This window comes from Nelumbo lutea, chromosome 7, assembly GCF_056320005.1.
Source record: "Nelumbo lutea isolate HS-2025 chromosome 7, American lotus-T2T, whole genome shotgun sequence".
Lineage (NCBI taxonomy): Eukaryota > Viridiplantae > Streptophyta > Magnoliopsida > Proteales > Nelumbonaceae > Nelumbo > Nelumbo lutea.
In genome coordinates, this window is record NC_142690.1 from 20563349 (window position 1) to 20587296 (window position 23948).

At 41.7% G+C, this 23948-nt stretch overlaps 3 protein-coding genes across 3 annotated transcripts; 1 reads left to right on the forward strand and 2 right to left on the reverse strand.

Moving 5' to 3' along the window:
• Positions 1 to 834: 834 nt before the first annotated feature.
• Positions 835 to 1891, reverse strand: LOC148845536 (putative germin-like protein 2-1). Its single transcript, XM_088955435.1, has 2 exons — positions 1728 to 1891; positions 835 to 1385 (listed from the first exon to the last, which is right to left on the reverse strand). The coding sequence occupies exons 1-2, from the start codon at positions 1843 to 1845 to the stop codon at positions 835 to 837; spliced, it is 669 nt and encodes a 222-aa protein (XP_088811561.1). The 5' UTR covers positions 1846 to 1891.
• An 8229-nt stretch (positions 1892 to 10120) lies between these two features.
• On the forward strand, positions 10121 to 13638 carry LOC148845537 (putative polygalacturonase At3g15720). Its single transcript, XM_088955543.1, has 10 exons — positions 10121 to 10325; positions 10426 to 10620; positions 10902 to 11039; positions 11184 to 11354; positions 11442 to 11465; positions 11742 to 11949; positions 12050 to 12131; positions 12736 to 12844; positions 13116 to 13232; positions 13349 to 13638. Exons 1-10 carry the CDS (start codon positions 10323 to 10325, stop codon positions 13580 to 13582), a joined length of 1281 nt encoding a protein of 426 aa, XP_088811669.1. The 5' UTR covers positions 10121 to 10322; the 3' UTR covers positions 13583 to 13638.
• Positions 13639 to 14113: 475 nt separating this feature from the next.
• Positions 14114 to 15121, reverse strand: LOC148845538 (putative germin-like protein 2-1). Its single transcript, XM_088955352.1, has 2 exons — positions 14930 to 15121; positions 14114 to 14771 (listed from the first exon to the last, which is right to left on the reverse strand). The coding sequence occupies exons 1-2, from the start codon at positions 15045 to 15047 to the stop codon at positions 14221 to 14223; spliced, it is 669 nt and encodes a 222-aa protein (XP_088811478.1). The 5' UTR covers positions 15048 to 15121; the 3' UTR covers positions 14114 to 14220.
• Positions 15122 to 23948: the final 8827 nt, after the last annotated feature.

Genomic DNA, 23948 nt, shown 5'->3' on the forward strand with positions numbered 1-23948 from the left:
GAGGATGATTGAACTCAATTTGTTTATAGCTGGATCAAATATGGATCGACCAAATCTGACATGATATTATCTGATTAATCAGTTCAGTTTTATAAAGCCAATGTGAATTTGTACTCCAGTTCGGTTTTGCAATGTGTAATCCTATAAGAATATGTCTGAAGACGAAAATTTGTTTTTCTGACATTTTTGCTTTCAAAATGGGAAAATTTAGCTTATGATAATGGAAGTATACTTTGAACTCAAAGTTACTCAATATGATAAATAGATAGGATCCGATCTTGAAATTCTTGTTGCACCCATCACAATCAAAGGTAATACAAAATTTATCAAAGTAAATCGGAACCAAATTTGCATTCGTATATTTTGAAGAAACTTGTGTTTACCTTGATATAATGATATATATGCTTTTTGCACTTACCAAACGCAGCCTAATTACTTAAATCCAAATGCATGTAAATGCAAATGACGATACTTTGAAGAATTTCTCTCTCTTAGCACCATTACATGTATTGATTAGTGGCAGAGAGTACCAAGACCATTTAGTGGGTATGTCTCTCGTCCTAATTTCAAAATTGGAAAAATCTATGCTAGAAAATTAAACATTATACCAACCAAAAAGGTTTTGGTTACCCTTTTTGATGAAAACCCACCTGATTGGTTACACTTTTGTCTGTCTTCAGTTTTAGACCATGAATCAAACAGAAAGCCATAACTATTCATTATTAAAATTAACCTTAAGGCGACGGAATCGGAGATAAAAAAGAAAAAGAAAAATAATCGCATTATTAATTATAGTCTTTAAGAATGGTTACAGCCTAGTAGTAATGTTTTATTTTAGTTATTGTCCATCCAGAACTGAGCTTGAAGGTAATCAATTACCTTCTTGTCAACTTGGAATGCCTTTGCAAGAACATCATCTTTGATGGGTGGGTTGGCTCCAAACACAGCATTAGCAATGGTGATTGTACCAGGGTTCTGACTGCTCAAACCGGCAAAGGCAACCGCATTGGTGTGCCCCACATTGAACTGGAAGTGAATGAGACCTTCAGGAAACACGAACACATCTCCCTTGTTCAGGACCTTGGTGAAGAGGCGATTGTCCGGGTTGGAGGTGACGAAGCCCACGTAGAGTCTGCCCTCCAACACAACCAGAACCTCTGTGGCGCGGGGGTGGGTGTGGGGCGGATTGAGACCGTAGGGAGCATAGTCTATGCGAACCAAGGAAATGCCAAGAGTATTGAGACCAGGTAGTTGCATCACATTTACTGGAGTGACTTTGGATCCAACAGGGTTGGATGTGTTTCCGGGCTTGTCAAGTCCAGAAAAGAAGAAATCGTCTGCTGTTGTGTAGTTTGGATTCTTGCAGAACTTTCCATTCACAAACAATAACAAAATTGTCAGTCAATAAGAGCTGATAGCAAAGAATGAAAAACATTTGTATATAGGTGCACTGCCTTTGGCATGGTTTTAAAAAACCGGACCAGAAATGAAACCGTTTTCGCCACTGCTTTCTGGGTCAAATGGTCCAATCATCCGGTTTAATTGGATGGTTTTGGGGTCCAAAATTAGACCTAGATCAACCGGTCCAACCGTCCAATACGGCCCGATTTTCAAAACCATGACTTATAATGCAAGGTATATATTGTGTGTAAGAGGTAAGAGATAGAAGAGAAAGAAAGGAAAATAATGGGCAAGCAGAGCCATTAAAGTGTGCATGCATGTAGTACCTGGAGTCTCGGTGTCTTTAATGGCAACACAGAAGTCTTGCAGAGGACTTGGGTCAGAGGCTAAAGCTTGAGAGCAAAGGGCCAAGAGGACAAGAACTGCAATCATCCTAGAACTCATTTTTCACTAGTTAGCAATATTGAAGTCTTGACAGAACAAATGAACAAATTGCTTGGTTGATGGGTTGAGAAGGTTGGGATGAGAGCTGTGCTATTTATAGAGTGAAGCCAATGAAATGGTGTTGTATCTTCTGATCTGGTCTCCGCGTGTAATCCAGGATTGGATTAATTGTTTATTGGAATTAATTACAAAGTCCACAACTGCTCTCGTTTCTTTGAAATCTTGTTCTTAATTTGGACACTTTCTCAAAGAAATAACGACACTAAGAAACAGTCATCTCATACCTACCGGTATATTTAATTACTTCCCAAAAACATGGCGCATAGTCTTATTGAACAAAGATTTTGATACATGTAGTAGATATTTCCAAGTTCATTAAGTATATCCTGTCAAAAATTTCCCCAAACTTAGGAAGGACTTCAAGCATGATTTGTGTGTGTCATCTGTTAATAAGGTGGGGATTACCTGACTTGACTCTGCTCTGCTCATCAGATCGATTAAAATAAGAGTTCAACTGTAGCACTATCAATTACCTTAATAGGATAACCTTGAAATTTTAAAAAAGGGTATTTGAGAAATGGTCAGAAACTCTAGTTTCTTATTTTTCTTTTAATGTGTTGCTTAGAAAAATAGAAGAAAATTCTGATGACTTTATCAATCAATTTAAAACATGGCCTACAAAAGCTGATATCAACATCAGCTTTTTCCAAAAGCTGATATCAGAATTCATGATTTTGGACCTTTTACAAAATGATATCAGCTGTTGAAAAAAATGTTGATGGGTGAGAAGGTTGGCATTCGAACTCTTCTATTTATAGAATGAAGCCAACGAATTGGTCGTCTAGTGCCTTGTGGTTTCCGCATGCAATCCAGGACTAATTAAACACCCCAATTGTTTATTACAATTAATTACTCATTCTACAACTGCTCCCATTCCTTTGAAATATTATCCAATTAATTAATGACAGTTAGAAACAGTTATCTACTCATGTCACACCTACAAACTTGCTTTCCAGAAGATTTTCATTCATTTGAAATTATCAGATTGTTCAAGTATATATATACTAATGAATATACCCATTGATTTCTCTTAGAACCCTTAATAATTCAAAGAGGATTTATTTAATCTGAGTAGCTGGAGATTACTTGAGAGTTCAGAACATGTGAACACAATAAGGACGACCATGTCAGTCTTAATTCCCATGCTCTAATCAGATTAATTAAGATAGAAGGGAAAACTTTTATTCATCCTAAAAAAGAGGAAAAGGTCCTGTTCATGTTATGCGATTCTTTGTTTCTGAAAAAAATTAATGTTGTACTTTGGCAATATTAATTGCTTTATATGTTTTATATGCTTTATTTTTATGGTTGATATAGTATTGGTAAGAAAATTAAATTGATAAAGATGGATTAAAATGTCTTTTTTTCTCCTTAATTGGTATTAGTGGTAATGTGGTATAACTTAGTGGTAATTTTCAATAGCGTTAATTAATAGGATAATTAAATATGAAATATGCAGGAGTGTATAGAGGCTCCGAAGCTCAAAGTTTGCATACCTCCGTTGTCGGGGGGCAGGGGGCTCTTATAGTCACTTCGTGTACTCGTCCCGAGGCCCTTGTCAGATCGGGTATGATTACTCTTGTGCTTGTCAATTCGGCCGTCGTCCTCTCTGCTGAGACAGAACCGTTACTGCCTAACCGTCTAACTGGAGATGGCGGTGTCAGTGGCGGTGGCAGGTGGCCGTTTAGAGTGCTGCTGCCAAACGTCAGATCCCAAGTCAGTCAGGCGTGGCGCCCTCGGGCACGGACTTCCTTAGTGTCAGGCATGGTACGATTTGTTTGGTTTTGGTGCCCAGAAGGTGATGCGAAGTGCTGAGCGAGGCGGTCTTGAGCTCGGAGGTATCTATAGGGCAGGTCAGTTCGGCGAGGTGTATCCCGAACTGTTACAGGTGGGTCAGTTCGGCGAAGTGTATCCCGAGCTGTTACAAGATGGGTCAGTTCGGCGAAGTGTATCCCGAGCTGTTACAAAGTGGGTCAGTTCGGCGAAGTATATCCCGAGCTGTTACAAGGTGGGTCAGTTCGACGAAGTGTATCCCGAGCCGTTACAAGGTGGGTCAGTTCGGCGAAGTGTATCCCGAGCTGTTACAAGGGTCAGTTCGGCGAAGTGTGTCCCCTTGTTCCTGCCTAGGCTTGGCCCCTTTTGCCGAGCTGTTGTTTCTGCCACGTGTCACATAATAGAGAGGTCGGGCCAAATCTTCCTTCATCAATTGCCCCCCACTCCTTGCGCCGGGGGTCTTGCCATGGTGCGGGGAGTTTTCGCGAGGTAGCTGGTGGATTTGTCCTGTCCTTCGAACCTTCACTACATGAGACGCTTTTGCTAGGGTTCTTTCGGTTTCCGAGAAGGCTGGAAACGTGCTTACTCAACAACGCTGGTGGTTGTGACCGCGCGTTTTAAATTTCAAACCAATTCGCGCCACTGGGACGTGACAGCAGGTCATTTCAAAAAGGCGCGCCACTGCTGAACGTGCGCGGGCGACTGTGAGGGAGACGTGCGGCGCGTCAGTTTTGAAAAGACGCGTGTCGAAGCGACGTCGGTTTCAAAAAGACGTGCGCTGACATTTTGCTTTTTTTTCGGAAAGACGTGCGCCAATCACGTCTTGACCTTAAGGGTTGTGCGGTCGGTAAGAACGTGGGCCGTCAGATCATCTCCGGTCTGCACGGTTGATTCTTGGTTACTGTAGCTATAAATAGTGGGTGACCCCGGTTGTTTTGTCATTTCTGCGGTTTGTCTACTGAGTTCGTGTCCAATCTTTCAGCTCACGTCCAAGTCTTTTCCAGCTCGCGTCAAGGTTGGTTATACAGTCTTCACGGTTCTTTGGTTTTTCTTCAAACTTTCCGGTGAGTACTTTCTTGAATTCGTCTTTTCCCCAATGTCTAGTTTTGATAGCTCATACGATTCTTCGAGTAGGGCCGATGTAGGTTCCACCAATCGAGCCGTGTCCCCAGACTGCCTCAGTGATCCTGAGGTGGAGTTTGAGGACTACGAACCAGTAGGTCGAGTCGCTTCGGGCAGTTTGGCGTCTACCTCCCGCCGAGGTCGGATGCTAGACCGGTTTGGCCCTTCGACCATGACGCCTGAGGGGCTTCAATCCATACTTCTGTCTTACAATCTTCCTGGGGGTACACATATTTTATTCCTTCGGGTAGCTTTCCTTGGGAACACGGTCCCGACGAGATCGTGATTTTTCGAGAGCAGCTCGCTGCAGGGTTGCGACTTCCTTTCCATCCCCTTCTCGTCGAAGTCATAAACCACTTCGGTGTCACCATTGGTCAGCTTCATCCGAACTCTATTCGAAACCTGGTGGGGACAATTTCCCTTTTTTGCGAGCAGAACTTTCCCTTAGACTTAGAGATATTCTCCTCTATCTTGATGCTCAAGAGACAGGCGGGTTCTCTTCCTGGGGGGAGACGGGCGTATTACCTTTTCTCCTCTCCAGGGTTTCAAGCTTCTGCACGATCTTCCTAATAAGGTCCCGGCTTGGAAGCGGGACTACTTCGGTGTGCGAAGTGCACAAGGATGGCCCTTTCAGACCGGGTGGGGTGAGGCCGCTCCCGATTTGGGCGTAACTCTTGATAAAGAGACGGTGAAGGGTCTCCGGCAATGGGCACGGCAAGGCTTAAAGTGCCACCACTACTTAATGGAGGCCAAGCTTATTGCAGTCGGCTTGAGTTCGGGTAGGTTTCTAGCTATGCGGTTTCTTGCTTGCTTTGTTCTTTCATTTTTTTCTGATGTCGAACTCGTTTCTGTAGGTGTGATGGACGCGGAGAGAACTCGTGGGGGGCGTTTGTTCCAAGGTATGAAGAGGAGGAAGCGGGTTGCCAAGCGAACTCGTACCGAGCTGCCCCTGGATGAGGAGCCCCAAGCCCCAGACCATACGCCAGAGGATCTGCCTAGGGAGCCCGAAGTGACTCCACCGGTGCACGAGACTGCCGGGGCGCCTTACGCTGAAACCACTCATACGGGCGCTCCTGCGTACTCAAGTGCTCCTGCTCACTTCGGGTCTACTCATACGCGGGCTGGGCCCTTAGGCTCGGGAGCTCAAGGGGAGTTTAGGAGCGTGTTGACTCCGAACTACGCTCTTCAGAAGAGTAGGGAAGCTACTTTCCCCGAGGAGGTCGCAGTGTGGACCGATCTTCCCTTGAATCAGGTCACTTGCCGCGCCGTAACACATGCCATGGTGGTAAGTTAGATTCTATCTTCCTTTTTTATTCTGTTGCTTCTGCTGTCATTTGCTCACTTGTATCTTTTGGTAGGTGAATTCTTCGATTCATGCCTTGGCGGCCCAAGTGGAGAGGAGCTCGCGACAGGCGCGAGCTGCTGAGGCTGCCGCTCATGCTACTGAAGAAGCCTTCCGTGCTGCAGAGGCAAATACCCGGGCTGCTGAGGCGGCTGCTTATGCTGCTGAAGAGGTTGCTCGCGTCGCGATGGCCAGACAGGCGAGGTCTCAGCATGACGCCGAGGCCATGGGGGTAGTTAAGCATATGGCGGACTTGAAGTTGGATTTGCAGCATCAAATCGAATATCTTCAGGAGGACATCAGGGAGAGAACACAGATTTTTTCCCAAGGCATTGAAGACGCCAAGAAGAAGGCAGTTGAAGACTACATTGCCTCCCCGCGCTTTGACGATCTGATGGTGGACTCTTACAGGAGGGGATTCAAGTTGAGCCAGTGGATGATCCGGAATACGTACCCCGACCTCGATGTAAGTGCTATAACCACTTCACGTATAACTCAGTAGATGGCCAATGCTGTCGATGGCGAGCCGGACTCTGAAGGAGAGGCAGGGCCTTCGGGTGTTGTTGAAGTGCCTTCCGATGGCGAAGAAGTGGCTCCGGGCATGTAATTTTTTTTTTTTTGCCAATGTACTGTTTCTTGCAATGGAGTGTCTTTTTCCCCTTGCTCATCTTCCCCGAGCTGTTTCTTTGCCGGGTTTTTAAATTTCCGTGGTCTTTTATGCCGCGAGCTGATTTTTTGCCGAGCTGATAATGTGCTGTCTACGCCGAAGTTCCTCGGCTTGCCTTGTGGCACATAGGGCCTGATTTCGTCCACTTCGCTAGGTGGTTTATAGGTAGTATCGCCTTAAGTTCACAAGGTTTCGAGTTCGTATGCGCCCCCGAGCGTTGTTTTTACTTTATAGGGCCCTTCCCAATTAGGTCCAAGCTTGCCGATGTCGGGTTCGGGCACCATAATCTTACGGAGGACCAGGTTGCCGAGGTTGGTGCGTAACTCGACTCCGTTCGTCCGATCGTCGTATGTTTCTAATCGTAACGTTGGTATTTCGATTTCCGCCAGGATCACTGCTTCAGTGCCGTAGGTGAGGTTGAAGGGGGTTTCTCCCGTGGCTGCTTTTTCGGTCGTTCGGTGAGCCCATAAGACACTTGGTAGCTCTTCGGCCCACAATCCCTTAGCTCGATCCAGACGTGCTTTCAGTTCGCGCTGGATGGCTCTGTTCATTACTTCCGTCTGACCGTTTGCCTGCGGGTGCGCGACTGACGTGAAATTTTGCCGAATCCCCATGTTCCGGCACCACTCTTGGAACTTGATATCCTCGAACTGTTTGCCATTGTCGGAGATTAGAACCCGAGGTAACCCGAATCGACATACTATGTTCTTCCAAAAGAAGTTCTGTATGTTTCGAGCCGTAACAGTTGCCAGAGGTTCGGCTGCTATCCCGTCTATCAGGAAGCTCGCGAGTGGATCGATCCAGCTCGGCTCTGCTTCTAAGACGGGAGCGACCTCCTCTGTCTCCCTGAGAATACTAGGCCGAGGTAGGTCCTCTATGTACACAGTTCTCATATTGTTGTGACTCGTACTGGCTAACCGGGACAGGGCGTCGGCCTCAGTGTTTTCTGACCTCGGGATTTGCCTGATGATGTGTGACCGAAAGTTGAGCAGGGCTTCTTTTACTTTGGCCAAATATGCGATCATGGAGAGATCGCGTGCTTCGTATTCGCCGGTAACTTGGTTTACCACGAGCTGAGAATTGCTGCAGATGACCAAGTGTTTTGCCTTCACCTTTCGCGCTAGGTCCAGCCCGGCGATCAGTGCTTCGTACTCTGCCTCCTTGTTGGATGTCGCGAACTCAAAGCGTAGTGCGTATTCTACTTTTGTGCCGCTCGGGCCGCACAAGACTATTCCAGCTCCGCTGCCTTACCGGTTCGAGGAACCATCCACGTGAAGGATCCAGAGCTCCTCATCCCAGTTCGCGCTTCGCCTGACCAGGAGAGATGCCACACTGGCTGTTACTTCACGGGGTTCGAACTCTATGGGCTCAGGAGCTCCGGGTTCGCCCGAACTGGGGACTTCGGGCTCGACCTGTGGGGCTTCGTGGCTGAAAGTGCACTCGGCGATAAAATCTGCCAAAGCTTGGGCCTTGATAGCGGTTCTCGGTTTGTATTGGAGGTCGTACTCGCTGAGTTCGATGGCCCATTTCGTCAGTCGACCGGAGACTTCGGGTTTGAGTAAAACTTGTCTCAGAGGTTTGTCAGTTAGGACGATGACGGTGTGAGCCTGGAAGTACGGGCGGAGTTTTTGAGCTGCTATTACTAGGGCGTATGCTAGTTTTTCTATCTCCGGGTACCTTGCCTCTGCTCCCTGCAAAATTTTACTAACATAATATATGGGTCGTTGGACCCGGTCTGTTTCCTTTATCAGTACCGAACTGACCGCCTCGTTGCTCGCCGAGAGGTACAGTTCTAAGACCTCGCCCACCTCGGGCCGGGCTAAGGTTGGCACACTAGCGAGGTAACCTTTTAATTCGTCGAACGCGAACTGGCAGTCCTGGGTCCACTCGAACCCTTTGCCTTTGACTGCCTTGAAGAAGGGTAGGCAGTGGTCTGCTGACTTAGACAAGAAGCGGCTTAGAGCGGCTATGCGGCCGTTTAGCCTCTGAACCTCTTTAAGTTTTCGTGGTGGTTTCATATCTAGAATGGCTTTCATTTTGTCCGGGTTGGCCTCAATACCGCGCCGATTGACAATGTAGCCTAGGAACTTGCCCGAGGTGACGTCGAAGACACACTTGTTGGGGTTCAACTTCATGCTAAACTGACGCAGGATTTGGAAAATAGAATCTAAGTCTTGTATTAACTCTTGTGAAAACTGAGTCTTGACGACCATGTCGTCTACATAGCACTCTATCTTCGTACCAATCAGGGGCCGAAATAGCTTTTTTACAAGTCTTTGGAAAGTCGCCCCGGCATTTTTTAGTCCAAAGGGCATGACTTTGTAGCAATACAGGCCGAACTCGGTTATGAAGCTGGTTTTTTTCTCATCGGATGGGTCCATCCTAACTTGGTTGAAGCCCGAGTAGGCGTCCAGGAAGCTTAGCAACTCGTTTCCCGAGGTCGCGTCCACTAGGCGATCAATTATGGGGAAGGGGAAGCAATCTTTCGGGCAAGCTCGGTTCAGGTTGGTATAGTCGACGCACATGCGCCACTTGCCGCTTGCCTTTTTTACCAACACCGGGTTGGCCACCCAGCTCGGGTAATGGACTTCCCTTATGAAGTTTGCTGCGAGGAGCTTCTCGATCTCCTCGTCGACCGCTCTCCAGCGTTCTGGGGCTAAGTTGCGTTTCTTCTATCTAATGGGTCTGACTACAGGGTCAGTATTAAGTTTGTGAGTTATCAGTCCGGGGCTAATGCCGGGCATGTCGGCTGTGGACCAGGCAAAAATATCTAAATTTTGATGTAAAAAACTCACCAGTTCGGCTCGTAGGGGGTCTTCGATGGAAGCTCCGATGCTTAGTGTGCGAGCTGGGTCCGTAGCTGAAGTCAGGATTGCGACTGTTTCCTCCATGGGCAAAGCTCGCTCCTCACCTTGCTCCGCAGGCCGCTCCAGCTCGAGGTCGTCGGCCGCCTTGGTTTTTCCCTTCAGGGCGGCAACGTAGCACTTGCGGGACTCGAGCTGGTCACCCCGCGCTACTCCTATACCGAAGTCCGTAAGGAACTTCATGAACAGGAGATCCGGACTAGTGCTAATGGTAAGAGTCGGGTCATGTGCGATGTTATTGGCTGCGCAATGACCGAGCTAATCTCACCCTTCTTCTCCTTATCCATCTTAGGCATATTTTGACCAACTTATATTTACTTTGTGAGTTGGAATTATTTGGTTGTAAATAAATTACAGTTAAAAGCGTCTAACTACTAACACCCTTAAAAACATGTGAAGCATAACCACTAAAAGTCTCTATAAAAGGAGGTATACAAGACTGCAAAAGGCAGCTGTGATAAGATTTCCTTTCAACTCTGAGAAATCAGAGTTAAAAGGAAATCAAGTAGTACTAATTAGATAGTTGTTTATTTCTTTCTTTATTAAAATAATTTAATTATTATATTTTTCATATCATCAACCTCACTTCATGTGAAGAAGAGCAGTGTTATTACTGGAATAAGATTGTGTTTTCTTTCTTCTGATTATCATGGTGAGGAGCTTCTTAACTCAAAATATTAAAATATGATTTGGGTTCTTAGGCATTGCCCATGTGAGCCAAATAACTCATCAAATTTTCTTTTATTTTGCAGGATTTTCTGGCTGTTCTGCTAGTTGCTCTAGCTATGGTTTCCTGTATGCCAACATGCTTGAATGCAGAAAGAAATTTGATGGCGCATACAATCAACATAAATACGACAAGCCTTGGCATTAATAAAGGAGGCTCAACAAGCTTTAATGTTGTACGTTATGGAGCAGTTGGAGATGGCAAAACAGATGATTCCCAGGTAAATTTTTCGTTTACTCTTTATAACAACTTTAGGGTCTGTTTGGTTCATAGCTGAAAAAAGGAACCGAAACAAAAATGGTCCATTCCTTTTATCTATTTGATTTAAAAGAAGTCAGCTGGAATGAATTCTCATTCTCAAAGGAAAATGATCATTTCTTCAACTCCATTCAACTAAACACTTAGAATCAGAATGGCTCCACACTGGCTTATTTGGGTTCCTTTGATATCAACTCAAAGAAATTTAATAATCACAAGACAATTTTTAATTCCTATTTGCAGGCATTTTTGAAAGCTTGGAACATGATGTGCTCAGCATCATCAGGCATTCCTACCATGGTTGTCCCAAAAGGAATCACATTTTTGGTGAAGCCTGTTATTTTTAAGGGTCCTTGCTTGGCTCAGAACATCAGTGTTAAGGTACAAAATCAAAATAAAATCAAAAACATATAAAAAACTAGAAACAACTTACTTGATAATTACTTTTTTATTTTTTGAACATTTTGGTATTAACTATTAAGTATAATGGGTCCATTTCCCATTTCAAAATTTTAATTTGTATAGATAATGGGAACCATAATTGCCCCCAACACAACTGATACATGGAAGGGGATTGACCAAAGCCTCTGGATGGCTTTCACTTCTGTAAGTGGACTCAGAGTCAGTGGATCTGGAGTCATTGATGGGCGGGGTTCTGATTGGTGGGATCAGTCATGCAGATATCATCCTGGGAATGTGAGTAGAATCTTAATTATATTTTTTTGTCAATAATTTTTAAAGGATATTTTTAATTACTAAAAACTAATGGAATGTTAATTTCAGGGATGCACTAAATTGGCACCAACTGTAAGTATTTCCCCTCTAGTAATGTATTTTTATTACAAATTAGAGATCTAGACTCTCAAACCTCACAGCCCCTTCCAATTGTGCATTTGTGAATAAAAAACATATAAATACGGAAATATTTTCAATGCATGGTTACAAAAAGCTGTGAGAACGGTTTTGTAAAAATGAAATTCAAATTCTAGGGAAGGATATATGACTTCTTTTTTTTTTCATTTTAATATAAGTAGAGAATTTTAATAAAAGTATTAATGAATTTTTAAATAAACGTAAATATAGACGATGAAATTCCTCAAGTGCAACCAAATCCATCTCAGCAATGTTCAGTTCATCAATAGCCCACAAACTCATGTCCTCGTCATGGGATGTACTGGGTTTTATATCAATGGAATTGCTATAAATTCACCTGGACATAGCCCAAACACTGATGGTATCCACATCCAATCAGCCCAAGACATGTTAATCCAACACACAAAAATAAGCTCTGGTAACTTCTATTCCCTCTTATGCCATTTTAGCTTTCTCATTTTTTTTCATCATTTCTCATTCTCCATCTTTCCCATTTTAACTAAATCCATGCCAAACAGGTGATGATTGTATCTCTATAGGGGATTACACTTCAAATATTGTGATCAATGATGTTATTTGCGGTCCAGGTCATGGCATAAGGTAAGCTAACTCATGCTATACTAGGGGATGTTCGACAAGAACCCAGATTTCCTACTCAATTTTTCTACCCACACTCTAAGAGTTGTGAATTGCAGACACACATCTCACAATTCAAAACGGTGATGTGTGACTGCAATTCATGGCAGATAGGAAATCTGGTTTGGTTTGACAAGATGATTGGTTTTGTTTTTAAAACAAACATGGCAGTTGGTATAGAGCCCTTTGACTGGTTCTTTGAGATGGTATCAGAGTCGCTTTGACTGGTTCTTGTCACTCCATTGTAATTAATTAAGTTTCAGCATAAGGTCTGGGTGGGCCTGTGTTGTCCACACTTCAAGTCCAATGGGCTTTCATGTGAGGGGCATGTTAGAGAATAAAACTATTCAATGACCTCACTTAACAGCTTAAGCTTTTAAATTGACTGATTCTTTATATAGTTTCCAAAAACAAAATCAACCATATTGTGGAACACCCCTTAAAAATTCTATAAGATGCATATTCAAAATGTTTATTTTATATAGGTCTCTAAATAGGTGAAGAAGAAATAGTAATTTGATAAAATGCTGCACTTTTTTTTTTTTTTGATTTATTTTGTGTATGACAGCATTGGAAGCTTAGGTAAGGATGGTTCATTCTCGAAAGTAGAGAATATTCATGTTAGAAATGCCTCTTTTACCAACACGACCAATGGAGTGAGGATCAAGACATGGCAGGTATGAAATCGAAAAACCCACCAATTCATCTCCATTTCTGATACAATATGTGGCGTATCACAATGATACGAACAATGGTTTTGCTTGTCTTTTATTTTTTAAATCAGAACGGGTCATTGTTCGAACCAGATAATTGGACCGTTCAACCTAAAAACCAATAACTAAAATGGTTCTATGTCTAATCCGATTTTTAAAACCTAGGTTGATGCTATATATATGAAACTGGGTCTTCAATAGTCCTCTTTTTTATTTTATTCATTTTCTTTTACAGACAGGAAAAGGTTACTGTAAAAAGATTTCATTCAAGGGAATAAACTTCAGCAATGTAGAAAACCCTATAATTATTGATCAGAATTATTGCAGTGTACGTGGTGCATGCAAAGAATTGGTGAGACTCTCTCTCTCTCCTCCCTATATCATATGAAATAATTTCTCTGTTGTATCATGTATATGTGGATGAATTCAAAGTTTACTAATTTCTCGTATACTTGTTCTTTGTTGAAGCCTACTGGTATCCAAATAAGCGATGTTCAATATGCCGATATGGTTGGAACCTCAAGCACAGAAGTGGCTATCAATTTCAATTGCAGTTCCTCATTCCCTTGCACCGGAATATCATTGAGGTCTATAAAGTTATCATCGGGGACTCCTGGACAAAAAGTTAGTTCCGCTTGCAATCATGTCCATGGAAATGTAACTGGGCTGGTCATACCCAATGCTCTTTGTATTCAAAATTAAGTGGAAAAGAAAATGTACAAGCATTTGTTGTATGGCTTTTGATGAGCTTTCTTGTTGTATGACGATACTTTGAAGCATTTATCTCTCTTAGCACCATTACTTGTATTGATTTCTGGCAGAGAATACCAAGACCATTTGGCAGGTATGTCTGGTCCTAACTTCAAAATCGGAAATAATTAAACATGATACCAACAAGGTTTTAACCAATCAAACAACCCCCGAATTTTGATGAAAACCCACCCGATTGGTTACCCTTTTGTCTTTCGTGAATCCTTTTAAAATACAGAAGTTTCAGTCAATTTCAGAAAAAAAAAATGTATATATAAGAAAAGTTGGCCGATCAGGCCAGCTTAATTTGAATACTTTGTGTCTAGGTGGGTCACTTATATCATGGATTTAACCATTCTCACTTCTCAGTTTTCCAAAACGTAGCAGACCATCTTTTAATTTCTTATTTTCACGTAGGAATCAAACAGAAAGCCGTAATTATGCATTATTATAATTAACCTTAAGGCGACGGAATCAGAGATGAAAAGAAAAACAATCGCATCATTATAATATTTAAGAATGGTTACATAAGGAATTGCGCTTACATATATAGTAAGTAATTACAAGCAGTAGTAGCCTAATGTTTTATTTTAGTTATTGTCCATCCAGAACTGAGCTTGAAGGTAATCAATCACCTTCTTGTCAACTTGGAATGCCTTTGCAAGAACATCATCTTTGATGGGTGGTTTGGATCCAAACACAGCATTAGCAATGGTGATTGTACCAGGGTTCTGACTGCTCAAACCGGCAAAGGCAACCGCATTGGTGTGCCCCACATTGAACTGGAAGTGAATGAGACCTTCAGGAAACACGAACACATCTCCCTTGTTCAGGACCTTGGTAAAGAGGCGATTGTTCGGGTTGGAGGTGACGAAGCCCACGTAGAGTCTGCCCTCCAACACAACCAGAACCTCGGTGGCTCGGGGGTGGGTGTGGGGCGGATTGAGACCATAGGGAGCATAGTCTATGCGGACCAAGGAAATGCCAAGAGTATTGAGACCAGGTAGTTGCATCACATTTACTGGAGTGACTTTGGAGCCAACAGGGTTGGATGTGTTTCCGGGCTTGTCAAGGCCGGAAAAGAAGAAATCATCTGCTGTTGTGTAGTTTGGATTCTTACAGAACTTCCCATTCACAAACACTGTTCAGAAAAATAAGAATATTGTCAACAACAGTTGATAGCGAAGAATGAAAGCATTTGAAGTAAAATCAAACAGCATTATATAATGTTAATTGGATATGGAAGAAAACAAAGGGAAAGAATGGGAAAGTAAAGCCATGAGAGTGTGCATATAGTACCAGGAGATTCAGTGTCGTTGATGGCAACACAAAAGTCTTGCAAGGGACTTGGATCTGAGGCTAAAGCTTGAGAGCAAAGGGCCAAGATGGCAAGAAATGTGAGCATCCGAGAACCCATTTTTTCACTACTTGTAATCAATTTGGAAATCTTGAAGGAACTGATTGGGTTGTCGATTGATGGCGGGTGAGAAGGTTGGCATGAGAGCCGTGCTATTTATAGAATGAAGCTAACGAAATGGTCTCTTGTGTCTACTAATAGTCTCTGCGTGCAGTCTAGGATTAAACAAACCAATTGTTTATTAATTAAATTAATTTGTTACTTAGTCTACAACTGCTCTCGTTTCTTTGAAATCTTGTTCTTGATCTGTTCTACAAAGAATTAGTGAGAGTTAGAAGCAGTCATCTTGATCCCTGTCAGCTTGCTTTCCAGAAACATGGCACATATCTTTCTTGAACAAAGATTTTCATCCATAATGCTCTGTTTAGCTGGGGATATTGCTTGACGTATACTTCCATTGTCGGTTGATATTGTAAACATGATTTAGAGTATGTGAAGAATAGGAAGGATGAACAGGTCAATCTTGACTTTGTTGTAATCAGATAAGGACAAGAATTAATATTTTTTTTATGGTTGGATAATAATTAATATATAGAAATAGTCAGAAACTCTAGTATTCTTATGATATAAAATTTCACTGTATTGGTTAGGAAAAAAGGATGAAAGTTTTGACTTCGCCAATCAATACCTGGTCCAAGGTAGGTATTCTAAGGTTAAGCACCCGTTTGGTAGGGCTGAGTTGAAGATTTAGCTAAACTGATTAAACTACTTTGATGTGCTCTAGAGGATTAACTATTCGAGGGGGATGAATCGGTCAATCCTTCAAATGACTGACTAATAGCTAATTTGGGATCTCCTGATTTTTCACCAATTAATCTAACTTATAAGCTTCCCATATGGGACCCATCTAAGAAAGCCAGAAGCCATTGTACCTTCAGTCCTCCCTATGAGTGGGCTTTCTTGCAGCAGCTTTTGCTTTGCCATGGGTTTCACACGAAAAGCTTCAAGAAAACAACTTTTTAGTAAGCTGGTTGGCAATTTATTCACAGTGTACAGTTCAGTAAAAACAACTCGGCTAAAGCTGAAGCTATCTCAAACAGGTCCTAATTAAATAACATCAGCTCTTCGAAAGCTTTCCCTTGCTTAAAAATGAATTTGATTAAACCAACTCATCATTCATTTATAGGACCCTTTCCAAAATGATATCACATCTTGATAGGTTGAATTAGTTAAGTTAACATGCGGTAACGATGAGGTTGAAGCTTGAGTGCTAAGTAGCAAAACGACATCGTTGTTAAGGTTGTTGGACCTTGTTGGGTTGCAAAAGTAGGATTTCAGGCTGCATCATCTGGAATCATAGCTTTCTTAGGACTGCAAAAAGATCATGATCCGATTCAATCGGAATTCGACCCTAATTTGTTGGATTTGGATAACTTTTGAAGCGTAAAAGGGAAAATTTATTGAATGACAAAAAAAAGGACAAGGAAGAAAATACAAACTGGGCGTAAAGCCCAAGGCTCTCAACAGAGACACAACAACCCTCCGGAACTAGACAACGAATACCCTCGGCTACATAGAACCACATGCCAAGAACAAACACAAATAAAACAAGAATCCAGAACCTCCACCAAAAAAACAGGAATCCAACAACCCATCGAGGCATATCTAACTTGAAACCTTGCCTCTTCCTCCTCTCCCTCTGTCCCAAATCGCCTTCCTTCATCTTCTGTCATCTTTAACTGAGGTGTTCATGTAGTAGTCAATAAGCCTGTTTAGCTTTCTACTGCCACGGCGACCAACCCCAAGGAGTCATTGCTTTCCAAAAACTCTTCGACATTACTTTTAGCCCCTTCTTTGGTTCGTAACTTTAGAGCTTCTGCTCTGAACTTTCGAAATGCTTCTTTAGTGAACTCTTCACCACCCCAAAAGAACAACCCCAAGCCCCAACAATGTCACTACCTAAAGGCCCCTCTCTGTGTGAGAGTCCATGGAGCCTAGCACCTCTGGCTCGGGTCTCCTATCAGAACACATTCCTTGCCTGATTGGACCTTCATCGATTGAAGGCCTGTACTGGGTTTCTCTTGTTAGACAGTTTTTGTATGCCCTTAGCTTCAATCTGATTTGATGTACTTTTGTTATTTAGTGGAAATAAATAAAGTGCATGTTTGATTCATATTGTTTGGTTTAATTCTGTGTAAAACCCTAAAACTAGACATTTATAGAGACTCGTGTTAGTTTTAAATGTTCACAACCGTTGGATAAGTTTGGGGAGATTTATCCTGCCAATGCTGATACTGGTGTGCCACCAAGTGTTGGGATGGCCTGTCTCAGCGACCAGGGTAAGACCCGAGGCACATGCAGTGTGGGATTACTTGAATCCTTGAACCGAACCAGATTTCCAGTATTGCCCTGGACCTTGGAGATAGATGGGCAAAAACTGGAAAGTTACACCTGACCCCTAGACTCGATTATGACACTTCACTAGGTGTTGGATCAGGCTGCCTTTGATATGCCAATCAGTGAGATCCTTAGCGGGGATCAAAACCTGGGTATGTTGGGGCAGTTTGAGAATTCATCTGAGTGGGTGATCATAGTGACAGAATCAACCACTTTGTCGGACAAAGGGTAATGATCGGGAATGCACTCTCTCTGATGGAAACCAAACTGCCGGCAGTTGATTTCAATCGTTGGAATTTTGTTTTGCAAAATTAATATATTTATATATATATATATATGTACGGTTTCAAATTGTTTGCAAATGGTTTTAATTCCCGGGATCCATGTGAGAGGAGAGTGCGGCATTGTTCCTTGTAGCCGAGGGAGAGGTCCTCTCTTGTCGGGCGGTGCTTGATCATTAAGGGCTGAGAGGTTAAGTGTAAGACCATTGAGGATAATACCTGATGGGCTAATCTTGCACCTGCCCACAGTCCCTGGGTTTTTATAAGATGGCTTGGCACAGGGACCACTTAATGTAAGTGTTGGGCCCATAGGGTCCATATGATGGACTCAAGGGGTTCATTGAGTTTTTCAGTGAATTCGGCTGGGCCTTGTATTAAAGGCTGGGCCGAACCCATGTGGCTGGTGTGTAGATCAATGCTTGGGTCCCACGCCATACAAAGAAGCCCAATTGGGCAGCAGATTGGAATGTAATTAGACACTGAACACTTAATGGGCTAGAAGCCCATTTCGAGGTGGGCTGATATGATCACCCATCCTTGGGGCGAATCTGAGATTAATGTTAGTAAAAGGATTGGGCCTTTAGCCTTATCCACTCTTGGAGACCAAATTCAAATTAGATTTGAATCTGGTAACCTCCTGATAAGATCAGGAGTAAGCTAACTTTATCTGTAGATAGGATTAAGATTATCCCCTATCCAAATACTGATTTGGATTGGGATAACTCCTAATTAGGAGGATTCTTAATCAAGAAGAAAGGAGGAGAAACCCTAACCAAGAAAGAGAAATATCAGATTTTGAACCACCTTGAAGAGATATAGGATATCTCCTGCGAATTGAGAGAGGATCTCATTCATACTCCAGAAAAAGAAACAGGCAGTTCAGCCTTTTCGCCTTTAGAGTTCTCCTCCTGCCGCCGCCATCTGTCTTTGCAAGATTAGATCTTTGCAGAAAAAGAAAGTCAAGAAATCTGTTCTTGACATTAGTTTTGCAACAAAGACTAAAAGGATTCAGTGTTTAGTGTTTCTAGAGGATTCTTGTGAAGGATCCAGTGTGTAGGACGCACCCTACTGGTTCTGTTCCATCCACAGCTGTGTCATCTTTAGCAGGAACGGATCTTGGAGCATTTTTTGGGCGTGAACACCAACTTTGGGAGATATTGCTTCTCCGGATCAGGTATATTCCTCCCATTTATCTTTTGGTAAGATCTGGTTTGATTATGGTTCAAGTAGGATCATTGAATATTGTATTCTAAACTTAGGGAATATGATTCCCAGTTGGGAGAAGGTAGGAAATTTTTTGAAATTCGCCCACCCATTCCGCAACCTTTATGGCGTCCATTAGATGGATCCTACCATTCTTTCATCTCTCCTACTGTTTGTCGGTTTTTCCTTTGGCTAATTGTAATTATCATGGACTTCAATAAGTGGCTGGTCAAGTTTCCAAAGGTCCGGAGAGGACGATAGGGAAGAAAGGGGAAGAGTGGAGAGAAGGGAGAGTTCTTCTCCCTTGGCTTGCTTCTTCTCCCCTTTGATAGAGGAGATCCCAAGGCTATAAACAGAAGATTCCAAAAGAGGACTTTTCCTATTAAGAAAAAAGATCTCTATCTTTATATCAGCTATCAAATGAATGCCATTTGGGGTTTCACTAAGTTTCTAGTGGGACCCTCTAGGAGTAGTTTCCTTTTTCCTGGGGATTTTCACATAACTAGCACTCTATCACGACATGACTGCTCTCGTTGGCTAAGTCGTATAGCATTCACTTGGCCCTCCAAGCAAGTCAATCAAACTATACATCCAAAACCCTTCTTACTAGGTTTCTTAAATGCTAAAGACACACACCAAGGTGCACAAGAGCACACCAAGTATTGTAGGATGAAGATATTGTACTACACAACTCAAATAATGCTCTTACAACTTGGATTCCTGTTGCAAATGAAGGAGGGGACCCCTATTTATACACTAACCCCCTCAAGGAATCCTCTAGAACTATGTACACTTGGCATCATCTACAAGCACCTCTAAAACATTATACCTTCTACAATCTTGTAGGGGATGCCCATTCCATGAGATACAAGAACACTATAGAGAAAGTCTAGATTACTCCTAACCCCTCTAGGGTGTTTCACACAAACCTGGATTGTTCTACAAGGTTCTAGAAAGTTCCACCAACATCTAGCCCTTCTAGACACAAGGAGAACACTCCAAACACCCCAAAATGCCTCTGAACACCCCAAAAACATGCAAAATTGGCTAGGAGCCTCAAGAAACACCTAGAAAAACCTCTAGCTAAGCAACCCATTATGTCACCCTGTGACAACACGTTGCCTACACCCCTTTATGGGTTCTCTCATGGCCATGTGTCTAGGATATGATCTTGGTATGGTTGACGTGTTCGATTGTCTCATTAGTCATCCTCGAGATGCCTCATCACAGCTTGTTGTGACTAGAAGAAGTGTAAGTCATCTGAAAATAGTTATCTTTGGTGCTTAAGCTTTATTCATCATTCATCACAGCATGAACTGTTATGTATTCTATGCTTATCGCAAGGTACTGGTAGTGTATCAGGTACATCACAGACTTGTGGTGCCATTTTATGCTCATCTCTAGTCTTGAATATAACTTTGTGCTCATTACAAGTACTAGAAGGTTTCTTATGCCCATCGCAAGCCTCGGATGGCCTTCTGTGCTCATCGCAATTGTGTGATCCTTGCATTATTTCAGTAAAGTGTCATCTTGCTATTACAAAGAAGTTTCAATTACTTTAGATCCTCATACATTGTTTAGTGTATTATTCAATTTTGATCGTTTTGTTCTCCTCGGCAGGGACTTTCTATCTTGTCCTTATTTAGGTTTTTCAATACAGTTACGATGGCGACGAGCCACATGTACTTACTATTAACCTTTGCTTATTATTAAGAGTATTCTTGTAAATAAGCATCCTTTATGATTTGCTTTGCCTGTCTAGTGTCATGTATCTGTGATTAGACGATTGAGAATGGGGGAGTTGATTTATTTGTTATATATTGTGGCTTCGTTGGTGTTGCAAAAGAAAAGAAACTTTGTGATTTTATACTCTGTTGGAATGAGGGGTATGAGTGGACCTACTTGACTTGGGGTATGGGTGTTGGTGTTGTCATATTGACTCGTAGTTGTTTTCTAATTCCATCGAATCATGTACAAAGTGTTGAAGGTGTAAGTGATGGTGAAACCATAGGAGCATTTCGTAAGGTATAGATTAGTGTTTCCTATAATTTAGCCCCCACCCCCCCTTCCACGTTTCACGTTTCTTGATGGAAGGTTTTCTGTCAAGGATCATGTCTATTATGACTTGTCATTTTAAGTTTACAGCCCCCCTATTTCTTGATAGAAGGCATTTTGCCAAGAAACATTTGAGAAAGGGAAGGCCAAGTCCAGTTTGTAGCCCCCCATTTAAATTCTTCTAGGGTTGGGTTGAGCATGTCTTGTCAAAAGGTGTATATAGAACCTCAACGCAAGGATACATGCCTAAAGTTGTTGGAACATCCAAATGATTGCATAGCACTGTATATGTTGTGAGGTAAATGTGATTGTATTGTTAGTAAAGTTGTTGGTGAGTTTCCAAAACTAGAAAATGTTCGAAAATAGTTTACAGTATTAGGACTTTGGCTTTTGGTTAGTGAAATATTAGATAGGGGAAAATATGGCACAAAGGTGATAGGACTCCCCCCATTTATTGTGTAGAATTTTGGAAGGTACATAATATTACTCTTGAGCATTTGTTGCAATTGCTTTGTTATAGCATATTGATATTCTTCAGATGGTAAAATTGCAAATCATGATGCATATATGTAGTTTTATTTGAACTATGTCTGTGATATATAGTCACATAGTTTGGTCAATGTGTTAAAAGATTAACAATCAATTGAAAGAGTGCTTTCTCTGCTAATTTTGGCGTGAGATGGACAGTGTTGAAGCTCACTAGTGTCAAGTTTTTGTGCAACTATTTGATTATAGTAAGTTATGTGGTCTACAATATCTATGTCTATTTGTGATATAGACAAAGATAAGGTAGATTACTAGTGCCCAAAGCTTCATTAGTAATGTGCAATGCCTAGGGAAGGTAGGGCTTTGTGAGGCACTCGCTTGGGGTTGCTAGGTAGCCAAGGTTTTATGATATGAGCGTCTTGGGTTGCTAGGGCCTCCTTGGGTTGTTGGGGAATTATGATGAGCACTTGGGGTAGCTAGGGCCTCCCAGGGTTGCTAGGGAATTGCAATGAGTGCCTCTTGGTGTTGTTAGGGAATTGTGATGAGTGCCTAAGGTTGCTAGGACCTCTTAAGTTGCTAGGACCTCTTAAGTTGCTAGGGAATTGTGATGAGCGTCTGTAGTTGCCAGAGCCTCGTATGGTTGGTAGGGCCTCGTAGGGTTGCCAGGGCCTCCTGGGGTTGTCAAGGAATTATGATGAGTGTCTAGGGATGCCATGGCCTCCCGGGGTTGCTAGGGAATTGTGATTGAGCACCTAGGGTTGCTAGGGACTTATTACAACCGGGGGGTTAGACCAGAGGTGGTGCTTGGGTCTAGTAGACCAAGCCTGTAATGAATAAGCTGCATTGGTGATCAATGCTTATTTCTTAAGAATTCTATATGATGTTGCGAGAAACATGTTAGTAAGCTGCATGAAATGCGATGAATTGGTACACACTTGTTTAAAATTTGTTTTAAGATTCATAAATTGATTCAAAGTTATCTTTGCTGCAAAGTAAAAAAGAAACTATGTTTGGAAACATGTTTTTGGTAAATGATGATGAAACATAATTTCAAAGCTAGATAATAATATTTTTTTAAGAGCTGATATTGAAAATATGTTTTTTTTTTTTGAAAATAACTGTGATTAGGAGGTTTTTGGTTTCTCCATTCAAGTGGTTCTTTGTTTTTCCTATGTTGACCTGTTGATTAGTCAATAAGCATCACATGGAAGTCATGTTCCCTTATTACAGCTTAAGGCTAGGTATGTGTTACATCCCCAGCCCAATGTCCATCAAATTGAACATAGAAGAGGCATATCCAGCATGCCTTCTTTTAGATAGTAATTGTTTCCTTCTATCCACCATGCCTCTTTCAGAGAGTAATTGGTTCCTGCTATTTTATCATACCTGCTTTTAGGGAGTAATTGATTCTTGCTATTTTATCATACCTCCTTTGTAAATTCAAACATGATAATCTTTTTTTCTCATCTAGAATTTGCAAATTGCAAATAGAATACCTGTAACTAGATGGAATATGGCATTACCATTTACAATTGTACTTTAAGTTTTGTATCGCTATAACAGGTATACAAAGAACTTTTTTACTGTTTTCAAAATTTATCCTACTATGTACTGCATTGAGCACCAAACAGTCAAAGTTCCTTGAGGGCAGGGGATTGGAAAGAGACTGTTGTTGAATCAGCCTTTACACAACTATTTTTTGTCATCTGTTCAAACCCAGCCCCAAGTTTTTGATTTCCTCTTGCCAATATTACCCTTAATTTTTTCATGGATTTGTCCCATCTCTGCATTAAGGCAAGTTGGATGAATATTTCCAACTCTCTTGTAGTTCTAATGCATGATACAGGTATTTCTTTTTTCCAATCCACATAAACCAACAGAGTATTTCTTGTACATTTTCATATAGTCCCACATTAGGATAAGAATGCATGTTTACAATTTCTTGATGTGTACAATGATTTGTTTTACTAAAATATTTTATTTTTGCGAAATAATTGCATAGATTGGATTACAATAACAAGCCTCTGATATTTGAATCTTCTGACACCTAATATCTGAAGTTGATATCTGGTATTTTTTTTACAGTTTCCTGACATTACTTTTACTCTAGTGGTGCAAGAATCATCCTATAGAGTTCATCAGAATTTCAACAAGGATCATAGACTTTGAATGAAGATGTTGCTAATTCGGCATATGGGTCAATTAGACCTTTTTTTTGTTTATTTTCATGAAAATATGTTACAGATTGGAACAACACACAATTCGGCATAGAAGCATATAGGGACTTTTTGTAGAGTGTGCTGAAATGTTTTTGTACACTTCATGAACATGTGATACAAATTTTTGATTGTCAGGGTGCTCATTTTTTTTTTTTATAAACAAATCAACTATGAAACTGTCATTTCTCAAAAGTTAGGTGCTCGAAAAAAAAAATCATTTCTAAGTATGCTTCAACTTTCTAAGTTCGGAGCTCATTGGCTTCATCAATAATTAGATACCTTACAAGTTGAACCACTAACTTATTGGATTAGGTCAATGG

What these genes read in the sequence shown, in the direction of transcription:
- LOC148845538 (XM_088955352.1), bottom strand. Translation starts at nt 15,047, where the DNA reads ATGGGTTCTCGGATGCTCACATTTCTTGCCATCTTGGCCCTTTGCTCT. An exon ending in CAACGACACTGAATCTCCTG is followed by an intron (nt 14,772 to 14,929) that starts GTACTATATGCA and finishes TTTTCTGAACAG; the next exon opens with TGTTTGTGAATGGGAAGTTC.
- LOC148845537 (XM_088955543.1), top strand. An exon ending in GCACTAAATTGGCACCAACT is followed by an intron (nt 11,466 to 11,741) that starts GTAAGTATTTCC and finishes ACGTAAATATAG; the next exon opens with ACGATGAAATTCCTCAAGTG. An exon ending in ACACACAAAAATAAGCTCTG is followed by an intron (nt 11,950 to 12,049) that starts GTAACTTCTATT and finishes CATGCCAAACAG; the next exon opens with GTGATGATTGTATCTCTATA.
- LOC148845536 (XM_088955435.1), bottom strand. Translation starts at nt 1,845, where the DNA reads ATGAGTTCTAGGATGATTGCAGTTCTTGTCCTCTTGGCCCTTTGCTCT. An exon ending in TAAAGACACCGAGACTCCAG is followed by an intron (nt 1,386 to 1,727) that starts GTACTACATGCA and finishes CAATTTTGTTAT; the next exon opens with TGTTTGTGAATGGAAAGTTC.